General features: G+C 39.9%; 2 protein-coding genes across 2 annotated transcripts; both read right to left on the reverse strand.

Annotated features, from left to right (window-relative positions):
* Positions 1-2314: 2314 nt before the first annotated feature.
* On the reverse strand, positions 2315-10042 carry LOC306775921 (phosphatidylinositol 5-phosphate 4-kinase type-2 gamma-like; the record flags this gene model as incomplete). The annotated part of the gene is made up of 10 exons (XM_079266490.1): positions 2315-2395; positions 2622-2725; positions 2872-3127; positions 3199-3312; positions 5287-5325; positions 5603-5749; positions 7041-7190; positions 8469-8565; positions 9701-9798; positions 9893-10042. 10 exons carry the CDS (start codon positions 10040-10042, stop codon positions 2315-2317), a joined length of 1236 nt encoding a protein of 411 aa, XP_079122616.1.
* An 898-nt stretch (positions 10043-10940) lies between these two features.
* LOC306797556 (insulin-like growth factor-binding protein 6) lies at positions 10941-13396 on the reverse strand. The gene is made up of 4 exons (XM_079296893.1): positions 12975-13396; positions 12422-12450; positions 12202-12321; positions 10941-12097 (listed from the first exon to the last, which is right to left on the reverse strand). The coding sequence occupies exons 1-4, from the start codon at positions 13288-13290 to the stop codon at positions 11993-11995; spliced, it is 570 nt and encodes a 189-aa protein (XP_079153019.1). The 5' UTR covers positions 13291-13396; the 3' UTR covers positions 10941-11992.
* Between the last annotated feature and the right edge of the window lie 877 nt (positions 13397-14273).

Consider the following 14273-nt stretch of genomic DNA (forward strand, 5'->3'; position numbering starts at 1 on the left):
GGGGAAGCGTCAGCAGGCAGCAACATCATGCAGTATAGTTGCATCACATATATGCTGGTGCGCAGAGGGTTCATGCTTCAAACAGCTCGTGTTGAGCGGTGTTTTCTGGACAGGTGAAGCCAGCGGCCATCACTTTAACACTCGACTAGCATTTGAGCGCGAGATCGTCTGGATCAAACCGGCGCCTACTGGCTGTGACCCACTTTTTTTTCTAGGTCGGTGTCTCAGACTCATTTTGGTACCATAATACCACGTCAGTTTCATCTATTACAGTAATAACCTGATTTTTGTGGGCAAACACACATCTAGAGACAAAAGTGATATAATATGGGAATGTTTATAGATTGATAAGATGTTTAGATGTCGATGTTCATGAACTACATTGAAATATCAACAAATATAAGGTTTGCATACATCATAAAGGAACAGTTTACTCAAATACACAATAAACCTGTTATTTATTTTGACCGACTGAAACTACTGTCTATGTTTCTCAACAGAATTTTGTCAGCGGCATTTGGTTTATAGCACTCAGAGTATTAAAAGGAAAGCAAATAGACACGTAAAATCGCGAAAAATCAACAACAAGAAGGTTGTTCCTCATAGGAGATGGACCTCGTTACCTCCGCCAAGGAGGTAATGTTTTTGGTTTGACTGTTTGTCTGCAGGATTACGGAAAAAACGACAAATTTTCATGAAACTTAGTGTAAGGGTGAAGCATGGGCTAAGGAAGAACCTATTACATTTTGGAGTGGATCTGAATCCCAGATAGGATACATGCATTATTTATGACTTTCGTTGCTCTACAATACTCTTAAATCAGGGCCGGTTTGCCTGCACACACCTCTGGGACCACAAGCAAGGACATGCTATAGTGTTGCTAACCACAATATTCACTACAGTATGAACAATATAAACTAATAAAAGGCATTTTGGAGTTATTCTACATGCTTGTCCCTCCTCTGCCCGTTTGTCCTCTCAATTATTAAGAGTGAAATCCTCGTGATAATCCCAGAAGAAGATTCAGGAATCTGTGCCAGGAGGACTGGGACAGGGGAGAGGAACTAATAAGGACAACAATGAATGCTTTACCACTGAGAATACATTTAAGAAAAACACATGCACTGCCATGAATCACAATTTGTAAAACTCACATTCACTTGTCAGAGATACACCGATCATAACTCTCTGATTCCTTTGATACTTCACTCAGGTGGGTACATTATGTTGTTAAAAGGTCAAATAAGGGCTACAACATGATGCTGGATCCTTTGACATAAAGGCTCTTTGACCAACTTACAGTTGAATAATTTGTGTGCCATGGTGCCGTTCCGATGATGCAAGCATGTGTAGCTTTAATGGAAGCATTGCACTGCTATGTAGCACAATAAATACCGAACGCTGAGCTGAGTGAAGCCCTTCAGCACGACTGGAAATGTGCAAGTAAATCCTTTCAGTTTTAGTCTTTAAAAACACAAACATCATGCTATTTGTACCTCATTCAATTTTAACTAATTTATTTACAAATAATGGCAAATGTGTATTTCTTTAGTGATTTCTTTTAGGATAACAAAAAAAATGTACTCTTTGTGATAACAGGTTTTAATAGCAGATAATCATATCATAACTGATGATACATTCGCTGATCAACAACATTTCTTCTTGATTTAGATATATTCATGTATTACTTACCTGTTAGATTGTTAAATATTCAATTTTCAATGTAACATATTTTCCTATTAATGGAATCTGTCAGTATTTACCAGCTGGTATCTCATTCACTTTGATATGTTGGTGCTGTTTATTTCAAACCGCATTTGGCAACATCAGTCTTTACAGTCTAATTTACACATTGCTGATTAATAGGAGATGCACTTTGTATTGTTCATCATTTAGACCCTGTAGATTTGCCCTCATTATTCAAGTGTTGTCACTGGTGGGAAAAGAAGGAGTAATACATTAATATTTCGGAGCAAATCATAAATATATCTCCCAACGTGCAGCAATTGAGACTTGCAACACATTTAATGTGTTGAGAAAATGTGTTTCTCTCATCATCTCTGCCTCCCACTGAGTTCGGGGGTGGAGTATTGCCAAAACTGAAAACAAAAGAAAACTAATTCAAGAATAAATTAAGAAGACTTTTTCTCCTCTCTGCAAATTCCAGTTCTTCATTCCAAGTAAATGCACAGTGGATGCATTTTAGAGATTAACAGAACATCTTAAGTGCTTCGAGATGTTGGTTTGAGAATACATAAGTATTGCATCGTGAGACCCCTCTTGTATTAAATGATGATGAGACTGAATCATTGAACTAGGCAAAGATCTTTGTGATGAACTCCCGGAAACGTTTAGCGTACTGCTCTGGATGAACTGTTGAGATTTCTGCTCCTGCCTGCAAACACACACACACACCCACACACACACACACACACACACACACACACACACACACACACACACACACACACACACACACACACACACACACACACACACACACACACAGTCGATTAGAGACAACTGAATATACAATGAAAGCAACCCTTTACACTTTCAAGGATAGAGATGTAAAGACCACATATGCCAACCGATCCCTTTAAAGGCTGCTGGTTTCTCACCCCGTGTTTGACAGCTTTGGCAGCGTGAGCAGCTTTCTTCTTGGTGTCGTACTGTGTCAGCACGTCAATCAGACCCATAAAATACACCTCCCTCTGTTGTGCGCCTACATGGGAGTGATTCACAGCATTTGGTGAGTGTTATGAACATATATTATCTGCTGCATGCCAGCATGAGATGAGGTTGAATACAGCACAGGGCTCTTATAACCTACTTAAATTCACCGGACGTCTCTCAGTTGTCAGGACTCACCTACAGCGCTCTGAATAGCGTACACATCCACGTAAGGGTCAAATTCTCCGGGACCCATTGGTTTGAAGGAGTTCATGTAGCCACCGATACCCTCAGGTGAGGTGGATCCTGGAGGGGGAGCCAAGCTGTTTTCATCCTCCTCGTCCTCTTCATAGGACGACTCCATCTCCTCCTCCTCCTCCTCCCTCTCAGCCCGCTCAACGTCATGGATGCCCAGCAGCAGGCTGTAGTCCATCACCCTCATACGCACCAGAAACTGCAGTAAGAAGACAAATTATGTCAGATAAAAAACAACGCTCGCATGCTTCTTCGACAGTGTTTTCTTACCTCGATATCTCTGTTTAGCTTATCCACGATCTTTTCCTTCTCCTCGTCGCTGACATAAACTTTTTGCATGTTATTCCTGAAGTCTACATCTTTATACGTGGGCAGCTCCTTCACCTGGAAATGAAGAGTGAAGGTCATCAACTGTGAATTTACATTTAGCCTAGCGATCACAATATTCATGAGTATTCTTTTCAATAAATAAGGCAGATGCTATTATAACTCAGGTGTCAGAAGCCAACAATGCTATTCGCTCTCGGCATTCAATTTGACCCATTCATCCACCACCACCTACTCCCGACACATACTTTGTTACGCTTTATACTACTACTATTATTATTGTTATTATTACCACTACTACTAAATCGTTCTGCCAGAAAACCTTTTGGCTAGCTAACTATTGCTAAATTAAGTGGCATATCCAACTTGGCCCGGTGTAAATAGCTGAATAGCTGCCATGTGACTATTTGTGTACTGTCTCCCGGGTGCAAATACTCCATTAAAAAAATTGCCATCCTATTTCCAGTGACATGAAAGTCAAATAGCATTACTCCAAATCTTGTTTTCAGAATCAACACAGTTGGAAAAATGAAAGGTTTCCACAGCCCTGCTGTTATTTTCCAGTCTTTTCTTATCGGGGTCAAGCCAAACAGAGGGGTTCTGATGTTATTTAAAGTCTATTGCTCAGTGACTTTTCTGTGAAGACATTTCTGAAAACACACATTTGTCACAAACATCAACAATCACATACAATATAGAAAATGTGCTTTCACACTGTGCCCTCAGTCACATATTTCAATAAGTATATATGTTAAGTTATCCTTGTTAAGCTTACAACAAAGAGGTATAACTCTTACCAGGGTTTTAATGTTTCTAATTTTTTGTTAGAAAATGACCATGGCACTGGTTCAAGAGGGTGCTAATCTTGATATCTCCTGAAGTAGGACTTGTTCTTCACCACTTTGACGAAACCCATTTTTTAGCAGATTTTGCTGCTCAGAAAAATGCATATAAATACCTCCACAACATCAAGTAAAAGCCAGTTTACTCTTCAGAAGAAATACCAATAGGCCTGTGAAAAGAGTTGAGTTGGCAATGTCTGAGTGGGAGTCACATTACAGGAAATGTAGGATCCAGCATTTTTATGGGAGTGCAGTACTAAATCACTGCCTTTAAAAACTGTTGACCAGAAAATCGTTTTTTAAGAAATACTGAACCTGGCAACATTTTTTACTTTAACTAGTAAAGCCATATATAGTAACTGTGGCAGTATACAGTAGGTTTGTTGCTTAAACAAGTTCTGCACTGCAGGGGTGCAGGTGAACTGATCTGTGTTGCTGGACTTTCGTAGGAAAACGCACAAAAAAACCCATTTCTATCAGATATCATACAAACCATTGCATGATGATACAGTGTCATTTGGACTATGCCCTTAGTGCATGGTACTGAATAAAGCCTTGAAATAAAAACTTGAGTCGTACTCGGGCTGGATTGTAGGAGTCATATGGGCAAGTCTCAGCTCCACTGTCTCCCAGTTGAGGACACATATCTTAAATGGCAAAGCAGCCAGTTAACTCGACAATGAAGTAGTTAGAAGAAGTTTATAATCACAATACCAGAGCTAGGATAGCTAACCTGAACCTTTATCGATTCAAAACCATGATGGGTAAGATTTTTTCATCTCTGCTGGTGCTACGTATAGTGGAATAAACTGCCTTCTCTGTTAAGGAGGTGTAACCCACAAGCCTTTAAGAAAAAGGTCAAACAGAGTCTGCTTCTTCAAATAACGACATGGTTTAAAATCGGGATTACAAATAAACGTTTATGCCAATAACTGGATGGAAATAAGTTACTTTGTCGTGTTATCCCTGACAATGTATCCCTGTAATTGTACTGTATTGTATTTAAATGTTGTCAAATACAGTAAACTAAAAAAACTCTTAAAGACAACACTCATGCTTGCTTGTTAGAGAAAACAAATGTCTCTGCATCCCTTTAGCAAATTGCCAATAATCAACACATTTGTAGGGCAGCAGAAAGTACAGTTTGAGCAGAGCTTGTCATACAACCTTTACAATAATTTGATCTTACCTTCTCTTTAAAACTTGCTCCACGAGACACCAGGGACCCCTGAGGAGAGAAAAGAAATACCACAGAAACCATATTCAGACGGTACTTCACAAAACAAATGCTACAATCACAAGCCGCTGAGAGTCGGTGAATGTCTTCACACGTGACACATGAACAGCCATGATTCCAACCACCTGGTGGCAAAATGAGCTGAGGCAAGACAAAAAACACAGCAGATGCTCCGACGCACCAGACTGCTGATGTGCCATTAACAATAAGTTGTCCATACTGATTACGGTCTCTGAATGTTCAGCTACACGCCCCCTGCAGGGTTTACCTTGAGGTCATACTTCCTGTGTACGTGCAGTCTGTGGCTGAACATGTTCCTCATAACCAACAGGTATGTGTCCTCGCTCTCCACAGTGACTCTGTACATGGCCAGGAACTGAGGGAGCAGCGTGCTGCCGTGGCAGGTCACGATATGCTAGAAGGGAACAGCAGTGAATAGACAATGAATGATGGGAAAATAAAGGACACATCAACCCAGCGGTATGAGGCAGTGAATGTGCCCACATTGTGTTTGCTCTTGTGCGAACAGGCAAGGGATGCGATGCACAGTCCTGCCAGTGGTTTCACACCAAACAGATCTACTGGTGGCAGTAACGCGCTAAGCAAAGCTACAATGCGCCAGAAAAAGGCAGAGAAGAAGACTGGGAGCAAGTCAACAAGGATGTAAGCACTGCTGGATTTAATCTGCTTTATTTTTTATGTGAAAGAAAATGCATGAAAGACATTTGTGAGACTCAAGGATACAAACAACGTGTTTTGGTGGGTAACACTGAATGTAAACATAACATTTGTTTCTTTATTTATCGAGTATTCTAGCATTATTTTATAGATTAATCATGGAATCACGTACAATCAACATTCTTATTGCTTAAATGACATACAATAATATTGTCCGTCAAAACTAAACCCATTCAGTGCATTTAAGTGCCATATTACATTCTGGGTTTCAAGGCTCCAGAATAACTTCTGTCACCACCTGCCCAAAAAATTGACAATTTGCTTTGTGGTGGTTAAACAAAGTCTGGATGTAATTTCAACCACTGATGAAGATCATGAGATGCAGTTCAAGGCTCTAGAAAAAGCTCACCAGCGGACCTTGAATTATAAGTCTTTTATGGGATAGGCTTTGTCTTCAAATATTTTTTCTTTGCCATTGGCCTTTTTACAGAGGACATTTTAACATGTTAAGAGTAGGAAAAGGAAATAATAAAAATAATGGCTACATTGTATTTAGCCTCAGATTCAGGGTCCTGGTCCAAATATTATTCTCTTTAGAGAGAGTGCATCTTTTCCATCAGTTTGCTCGTTTATAGATGTCAAACAGAAACAGTCATCACAGTGTGTGTCTTTGCTTTATTCAACACATCTTTATAAACCCAAATTGAAATGTTAAAACGCGAGCTCTGATCGTGTATCATTACTTGTAGAAAGAAAGCCCTCTCTGTTTGAAATTCAAACACTCATCCTTTCGCTTTGATGTTGTAAAACCGTTGCCATGGCAACCAGGGTTATCACAGAAATAGTACGTTTTCTCCTTGTATACAAAAGACACAAAACGAGTTAATCACATGTGACTAATGAAGTGTATCCCCAGAATTTACTGCCTGGAGTAAATGACAGACTAGAAAATGGATGAACAAAGATAATGTTTGGTTCACGGTAAACCTCCTCCCATAGGTAAGCTTTGCACCCTGAGTCAGTCCTACCTGGTGATACTCAGAGAGGATGTTGTGCATTCCCTCCACCTCCTCACTGGAGATTTCTTTTACAACCAAAGTGCGGTCGTATGACGTCAGCAGCAGCTTCACGCCTTGCCCCTCTTGGTCTTTTAGTGGAGGACTGCGGGCCAGAGACACCTGTTGGTGAGAGAGAGGATGTCATCTCTGAGCAGTGGCAACATGTGACATCAGCTGTACAATACATCTGCCCAGTGAAACCTTTTAAATCTATGACACCGGTGTCCTCTGAAACACTCTCTCTAATGCAAACAGATGGGACATCTTGAAAAATGCTCCTGAAATAAAAGTTAGGTTAAATGCAAAGGGTCAAATTTCATCCTGTACCTGTTTAACACATTTTTTGTAATTCTTTTTTTTTTTATCTTTGGTATATGAGTCAGTACAGTGTCTCATTTTTGTGAGACATTTCTTATTGCCAGTGGTATCAAAAACCACAATGAAAGGTACAAAGTAAAAAAACAAACATAGTACTGATAAAACATGTTATAATAATTCAATACTATAAGGGACATGCTGATAATTGCATGATTATTTCTTGTTTTTGCTCTTCATCTGTGAAGCTTACACTCATACACAACTGTTTTTAATCATGGAGCTTGTCTATTCTTTCATTTCTGCAGATTTGGGTGTTTTCCAGTATTTCAGTATTGTCCGATAGCAGCCATAGTGATACATGGATGAAAACTGAAATTGGTATGCAGTGTATTTGGGTTCAGTCGCCTAATAAATATAATCTTGGCGATAACGGCAATTTCCTTCCCCACCAGCTGCTGAGATACTCCAAAGTTGTTCTCCAGAAGAGTTGGTTGAAATGCAGAGTATAAAAGTGGCCATTTACTACTTATTTCCAACACAAATTGTTATTTATTAAGCCTATCCTGTGCAGTATTAATATTATCCAATCATTTCTGTGTATTATTTTACATTGTGTGAATTTCCCCTTAGCTTCCCTTATGTATCACTCTTCTTCTAAGTTTAAATGTATGTACGGCACAGTTGTGTTTGTATTATCATGCCAAAACAAAAACAAAAAGCATTTTTCTCTGATACGTGCTTTGTTTCAAGACATTCGCTGCATCGCTCTTGTAGATGTGCGGAAATAAAACTTTTATCAGCACATATGCCTCACGTAGTAATTGTGTGCTAAGCAAATGTGCAGCGAGCTGAACAGAAGATGACACTCTGTCTGCCACCTGGCACATGCAAATATGACACAAAGAAATGCAAATGTAGAAGGGAGCGGCTCAGTACAAGCAGAAAATACCAAACACTAAAAAACCTTGGATGCTTTGTGTTTGTGAAGGTCTGTTTTTCATCATCTCTTTACAGGAAGTATCTTGTTTTTGTCCATGTTTTTTTTTCAAATGTTGATTTGCGATGAGGTTACAGTTGTACCTGGTAATCTTGGTCCTCGATTCCAAAGCGTTCTCTCAGGTTTCTGAACACTTGTGGACAGTAGTCTTTGAATTTGAACTGTCCCGGAAGATTCTCTCTGAGGAACAAATACATGAAATAAGAACAACGTTCTCATGCTGCAACATTCCTCACACAGCTTCTGATAAGTAAATGTAGTTGACTGGGAGCCATACAAGAGCTGCCGGTGCTTCATTCCATAGAACTCTAAGAAATGGATCTCTCTTTCTCTTTTCTTTCTTGCAGCACAAGTATACAGTGCACACAAATAGCATGTTCAAATCACTTCATCACACAGTTCACATGATTAAATGCAGCCGAGATAGTAACCAATAACAAATCGTGTTTATTAATTAACAAATACAGTATATGTGCTTTCTATAATGACACTAAAACATGAATTACTTGTGTGTTTAATGGCTCGCTGGTGTCAAACCTGCTGTTTTTTTAACTGTACAAATTGACAATTGCATCATTATGTTAAAACTATTTACGTCTTAAGTTTTTTTCCACATCAAGCAACATGACAAACACTCAAGTTAATCTCACCAGGTGACAGCTTTTTGAACTTGAGAAAACATATTTCATTGTTCCTCTGTTTATAAATCCTTACACAACCTGGATTCCTCTGTGGATTAAAGGATTATTGAAAGCCACTCAAATTTTCTAGACTCCATCCGTATAGAAGCTGAACCTCGGGGCAGACGGTGTAGCACAGCTTTTATAAATAGTTGTGATTTTAAAACAGGCTTTGTCTTATATTTTGTTTTGCTGACTCTTATCGTCTGTGAGCCCCACAACGTTTTCTGTTTAATTTATCAATTTAGCGGTTTTATCTCTTGTTTGTATGCAATTCATGAATTTTCTGTTTCACAACCACTGAAACAAATGCATTTTAAACTCATAGTTTCCTTCTTTTACATATAGACAAATATCCACACTGCACCCCAACGTCCAGACAAGCTAAATGAATAGTTCTTTCATCTTTATGGCTATTTATTATTATCTATAATGGCTGTAGCCGTGGTAGTATTAAAGGTATTGTTAGTGTAAAACAAACAGTATCGTTCTCTAAAGGGGGGGGGGGGGGTGTAATTTCTGATAAGCACAGGCAGGCATATAAATCACAGGAGCCACACAAATGTGTGCAAATCACAGGGAGCAGGATGAAGGTTCCTACAATGAGACCGACAGAGTTGAGTGGAGCACAGTACTTGTTGAAGAGGTGGTTGCTGACTTTGATCTTGGTGCTGGCTTTGAAGTCGTCTGGAAGCAGCATGACAGGTACAGGCACATGGCTCAGGTCATTAATCTGCGCATGATCAATAGATGCACAGTTAATGAACATATTCACGCACAGGTATGCATCTATATAACACTCCCGGTAAGCAGCTGCACGTACCTACCGAGTGATTGACTCCCCACATCAGCACGCTCAACGCGGGGTCACTGCCTCGGAAAACCTCCACTTTCTGCTGCACAAAGTGCTTCTTCTTGGTTTTCCTTTTGGGCGCCAGAGTGTTTAAAGGGTTGGAGGTGGCACCGGGAGAAGACATCGCACTTTTCACCCGTATGCCTCAGTCTGTGAGCAGGGTTTGGCTTGTCATCCGTGGCGTCCTGTCTATGTAAAGTAGCCTGAAGTCCGCCTTGTCTAGGAGAACCTGCTGGTGCTGTGAACCGACTTACACCTCCAGGTCCGGACACTGGTGGTCGAGTCTGTGCAGCAACAATGAAATCAAACACCGACGACCTCGGGACAAAATCAGCATTGCAGTCGGTATGATGAAACAATGTGCAGGCAAATACTGTACTCGGCTCGTGAGTGTGAGAGGTACAGTAACGAAGTATATTTACTCACGCAGGCTAATTTCACTTTAAAATATGCTTGAGTATGTTGCTACTTTCGGGCTACTTCAGTAAAAGATCAGAACACATCTCCCACCGCTGGCCTTTATCTAGATTACAGAATGCCTTTGCATGTTATTTGCCACTCAAAGAAAAACGTTTTTCCTCTTAGCCTATATACAAATATAACAATACAATAGTTTTGTAAAAGTAGATACCTGTGTGTAACTGCAGTTAGTGGTGACTTTGTGTTAAAGTGTAACTTAAGTTATGAGCAGTTTTGCTTTTTGTCATTTCTTAATTTGAAGGATTCATGAGGCATAAAGACATGACATTTGTTTTCCCCCTTATAAGTTACAAATTCTAAATCACCCCTTTGATTTATTTTGGGACTCACGTGGTTTGGATTGGAGCCACTGTCATAAAGTGTATTTCATATTTTATAACTTCATCTAAATGATGAGGGCAACATTTTACAAACACCTCTCAGTATAATAAAGTCAAATACAACAGTCACAACAAAAACGGAACAATTTAAGGAAAGTAGTTTTTATTACAAGGCTGTAATTGACTGTTGCAAAATGCATTTGTATCTATTCATTTCTCACACAGGCTAAATGTTGCACAAGTTATTACAAACATCATTCTTTCTGCAACTATATGTACGCAGATGATACACTGTCATAATGGTTTTATTGCAGCCCCGATTCGCATAGAGTTTGATCTCAAAATGCATTTAATCTTCTTTCTGTTGAATAATAAATATGACTTATGACGTTACATGTGAGTGTTACTGTTCAACCTTGCATTGATGCATATAAACACATGTTGGGCAGTGCCTTCTTCTTCTCCTTCTTCTTCATTCGTGATGCTGGTTTTAAAGACTTGATGGATTACCTCTGGTGGGCATGTTTGCAATATTGCCCGTCAGTGTCAGTTTTAACCTTCTCAGTTTAAACCAGGTACATTTTCTTCATGAATGCCAAAAAAGGAAATCAACTTTAACAATGCCCCCATGTAATTCTGCATGAGGTTTTTAAAATAATTCCTCAGGTGTCTGCTCTAATGGGCAACTACTGATAAATGACTTATTCAGATTACTATTAATATAAATATCTTATTCAAAGTAACATAAATAGGATTACATCTAGAGATGTATGTACAGCAATTACAGAAATACAATCATAAAAAAAATACTGAAAATGTAGGTGTAAATATGATACAATGATCCAAATCGTATTGTTTAAGATCTTGGTTGATGGCTAGAGATATTAATGGAGTTAAAATGTTGAAGCATAAAGATGAACAACTTGAATATGTGTAGCTCAAACTTTCTGCAACTAATGCTGCAATGTGACACGGTCTGGAAAAAGTCATCTGTTAATACACATTTGATAAAGTGTACATTGACATCTCATATCAGTTGATATGACAGTAATGTCTAATCAATACACTCCCAATATGTTCAGTAGAGGGCGCAAGGATACAAAGTTACACCTGATTTGGAAGCAGCTTTTCATTGGTTGGTTTCTGGCTGGTGGAAAATGAAATGAGAGAATGTGTTGAGCTCCGTTCGACTCTGTATTGGTGTTCCTTCATCTTTATCTCGTGTCGGTGATGAAGCTTCAGCCTCCTCTGCTTCAGTGCGGGCATCAAGCATTTTAACAACTCAGGCCTCCCCTCTGCTTAGCGTTTGAGGAGACTGGCATGCCCTTCTGATCCACACACCAGCACTTGCCACGTCGCTTACCTCGAGACGACCAACACTGCCCAAACAGAGCAAACAAAGATTGGTTTTGCAGCTGGAAATACAACCACACATCTGTAGGAAAGTCTTGTTGACATGCTTTCGTCTTATTTGCAAACATACCTGCTTCTTTCGGAAGAAACCACGCTTGTCACAGTTGGGCATGTAGATATCATGATGGGACTTAATTAAATGGGCATCAAGACCTTTGATAAGTGAAGTCAGCAGTTTACGACATGGAGCCTGTAGGGAGAGTTCAACAGATACATGTGAAGGTCTGATTGAGTTTAACTCATGTACTGTTTCTCTGAATTACTGAGGTCATTAGATGGAGTTTAGTTACGTCGTCTGGATCCTCAGTAGTTGCAGGGTCTAGGATCAGACACAGACAAAAACATTTAGCAACTTGTTACTGCGTGACTACCTACGTAAATCAAAGAACGTTCATTTCATTTTATTGTGAGCTCAGCTCCAATTATTCATTTGTATGAACTATAGAACTAATAATACTCAAAGCACGAATAGATGTGATGAAGCCAATCTTGAAAAAAAATCAATGGTTGTACTGCGGCCACTGAGCCATAAACACATGTCTCATGCAGCCAACTGTGATGTTGCACTACATCTATTGTTCTTAAGCAACAGCTCGCCTGGGACTGATTTGTGGAAAAATGAACTCATTGTGTAAAAACAGGTGCGTTTCTCTATTGAAATTTCCTCATAACTATCACAAACTAATGATGAAATTACAGCAGGATTGATTGAACGCTCATTTGCTGATTAGATGTGAAATGTAATGACGTCACCCTCTCAAAAACTGGCAAATTAATCAGGAAATGGTGAGTTTTGAAAATCCATAAATCATGAACCTCACCTCAGCCTGAATTTCATCTTACCTACAGTCTGGACATTTGCAGTCGGGCTGACGCTGCCGGCGTTACTGCAGACTCCCCTGCCTTCCAGAAGGGCACGGAGGGGCCTCGGCTCATCCTGTGAAGGTGCACAACGTAGACCGTGGGCGCAGCTCAGAGTGTAGACCCCACATGGTTCTCCAACGGCCGGAGCGGTGGAATTTGAATCTACAGCCGGCTGACTCTGTGTGGACTTTGATTTACAGGTGGGACATCCTCTGGACGGTGTGGTCGTCACCATTGAGCTCGACAAAGCCGGCTGCAGGAGGAGCAGCACCAGGATGTCTAAATACAGAAGCATCTCACTCTGAAAGTCGTCCACTAATAAATGCCAAGAGTCCAGTCTCTGACAACTGACTTGTTGACTGAGGACTTAGTCTTAGTTTAGATCCACTGACTGCAGTGTGTCAAAAGGTGGATAGTAATTCCTTCAAGCCAAGACAAAATAATAATGAGGCTGCCAGACACGACTGGCAGCAGCTTTTAAAGAGTCGAAACCAGTGTGGAAAGGTATGGGAGGGTACATGATGGAGAATGTTTTCACACAGCTGAGCACACCCCGTTTTCCCTTGTCTCTGACACGCGCACACACACACACATGCTCATACCATTGGTTGTTTTCATCATTTATCAGTCACTTTGTCACAAGTTACTTTGCAGATTTAACATACAAACCTATAAGGAGATTATCAAATATAATGCAAACCTAGCTCCACCTCAACCAAGTTCAACGTTGAGATGCTATATATAGTAAACGGCCTCATAATCCAAACAGTTATGTGCAGTTTAAGGAGATTATTGTGAGCCGACAACACACTACTTTGAGCATGATTTGAAATGCACATAAATTCAGTGAGAAATGTGTTTACATATAAACAAACCCACTTTCCTTATAAAATACTCAAAATAAAACAAGAGCTGTGAAAAGAACACCCGTCACAATAAAAAAAGAGTAAAGTTATTTCCTCCCTTTCCGTTGCTGTTTTTGACATTGTTAGGACGTTTGTTTAACTGGCAACCATAAACAAACACTTCGTTCCTAGAGCGTGTTTACAAAGTCTGTAACTGCAGGGCTAAAGACTCGTAGGAAATGGCCACACTGAGAGGCTGAAGGAGTGCCGAACAAGGTTGGATGACTAAGACATTAATAGCTACAAGCAAAAAGTCCCACCCTACAAATTCCACTGACTGTGAGTCACAAACAGATTGAATTAGAAGACGTGATCTCAAACATGTCTTAATCCCCAGCTTGTGACAACTTTATAGATACAAATACAACATTGT

Source organism: Melanostigma gelatinosum (assembly GCF_949748355.1).
Source record: "Melanostigma gelatinosum genome assembly, chromosome: 3".
NCBI classification, from domain to species: Eukaryota; Metazoa; Chordata; class Actinopteri; order Perciformes; family Zoarcidae; genus Melanostigma; species Melanostigma gelatinosum.

What these genes read in the sequence shown, in the direction of transcription:
- LOC306797556 (XM_079296893.1), bottom strand. Translation starts at nt 13,290, where the DNA reads ATGCTTCTGTATTTAGACATCCTGGTGCTGCTCCTCCTGCAGCCGGCT. An exon ending in TGCAAATGTCCAGACTGTAG is followed by an intron (nt 12,451 to 12,974) that starts GTAAGATGAAAT and finishes GTCTGATCCTAG; the next exon opens with ACCCTGCAACTACTGAGGAT. An exon ending in CTACTGAGGATCCAGACGAC is followed by an intron (nt 12,322 to 12,421) that starts GTAACTAAACTC and finishes CTCTCCCTACAG; the next exon opens with GCTCCATGTCGTAAACTGCT.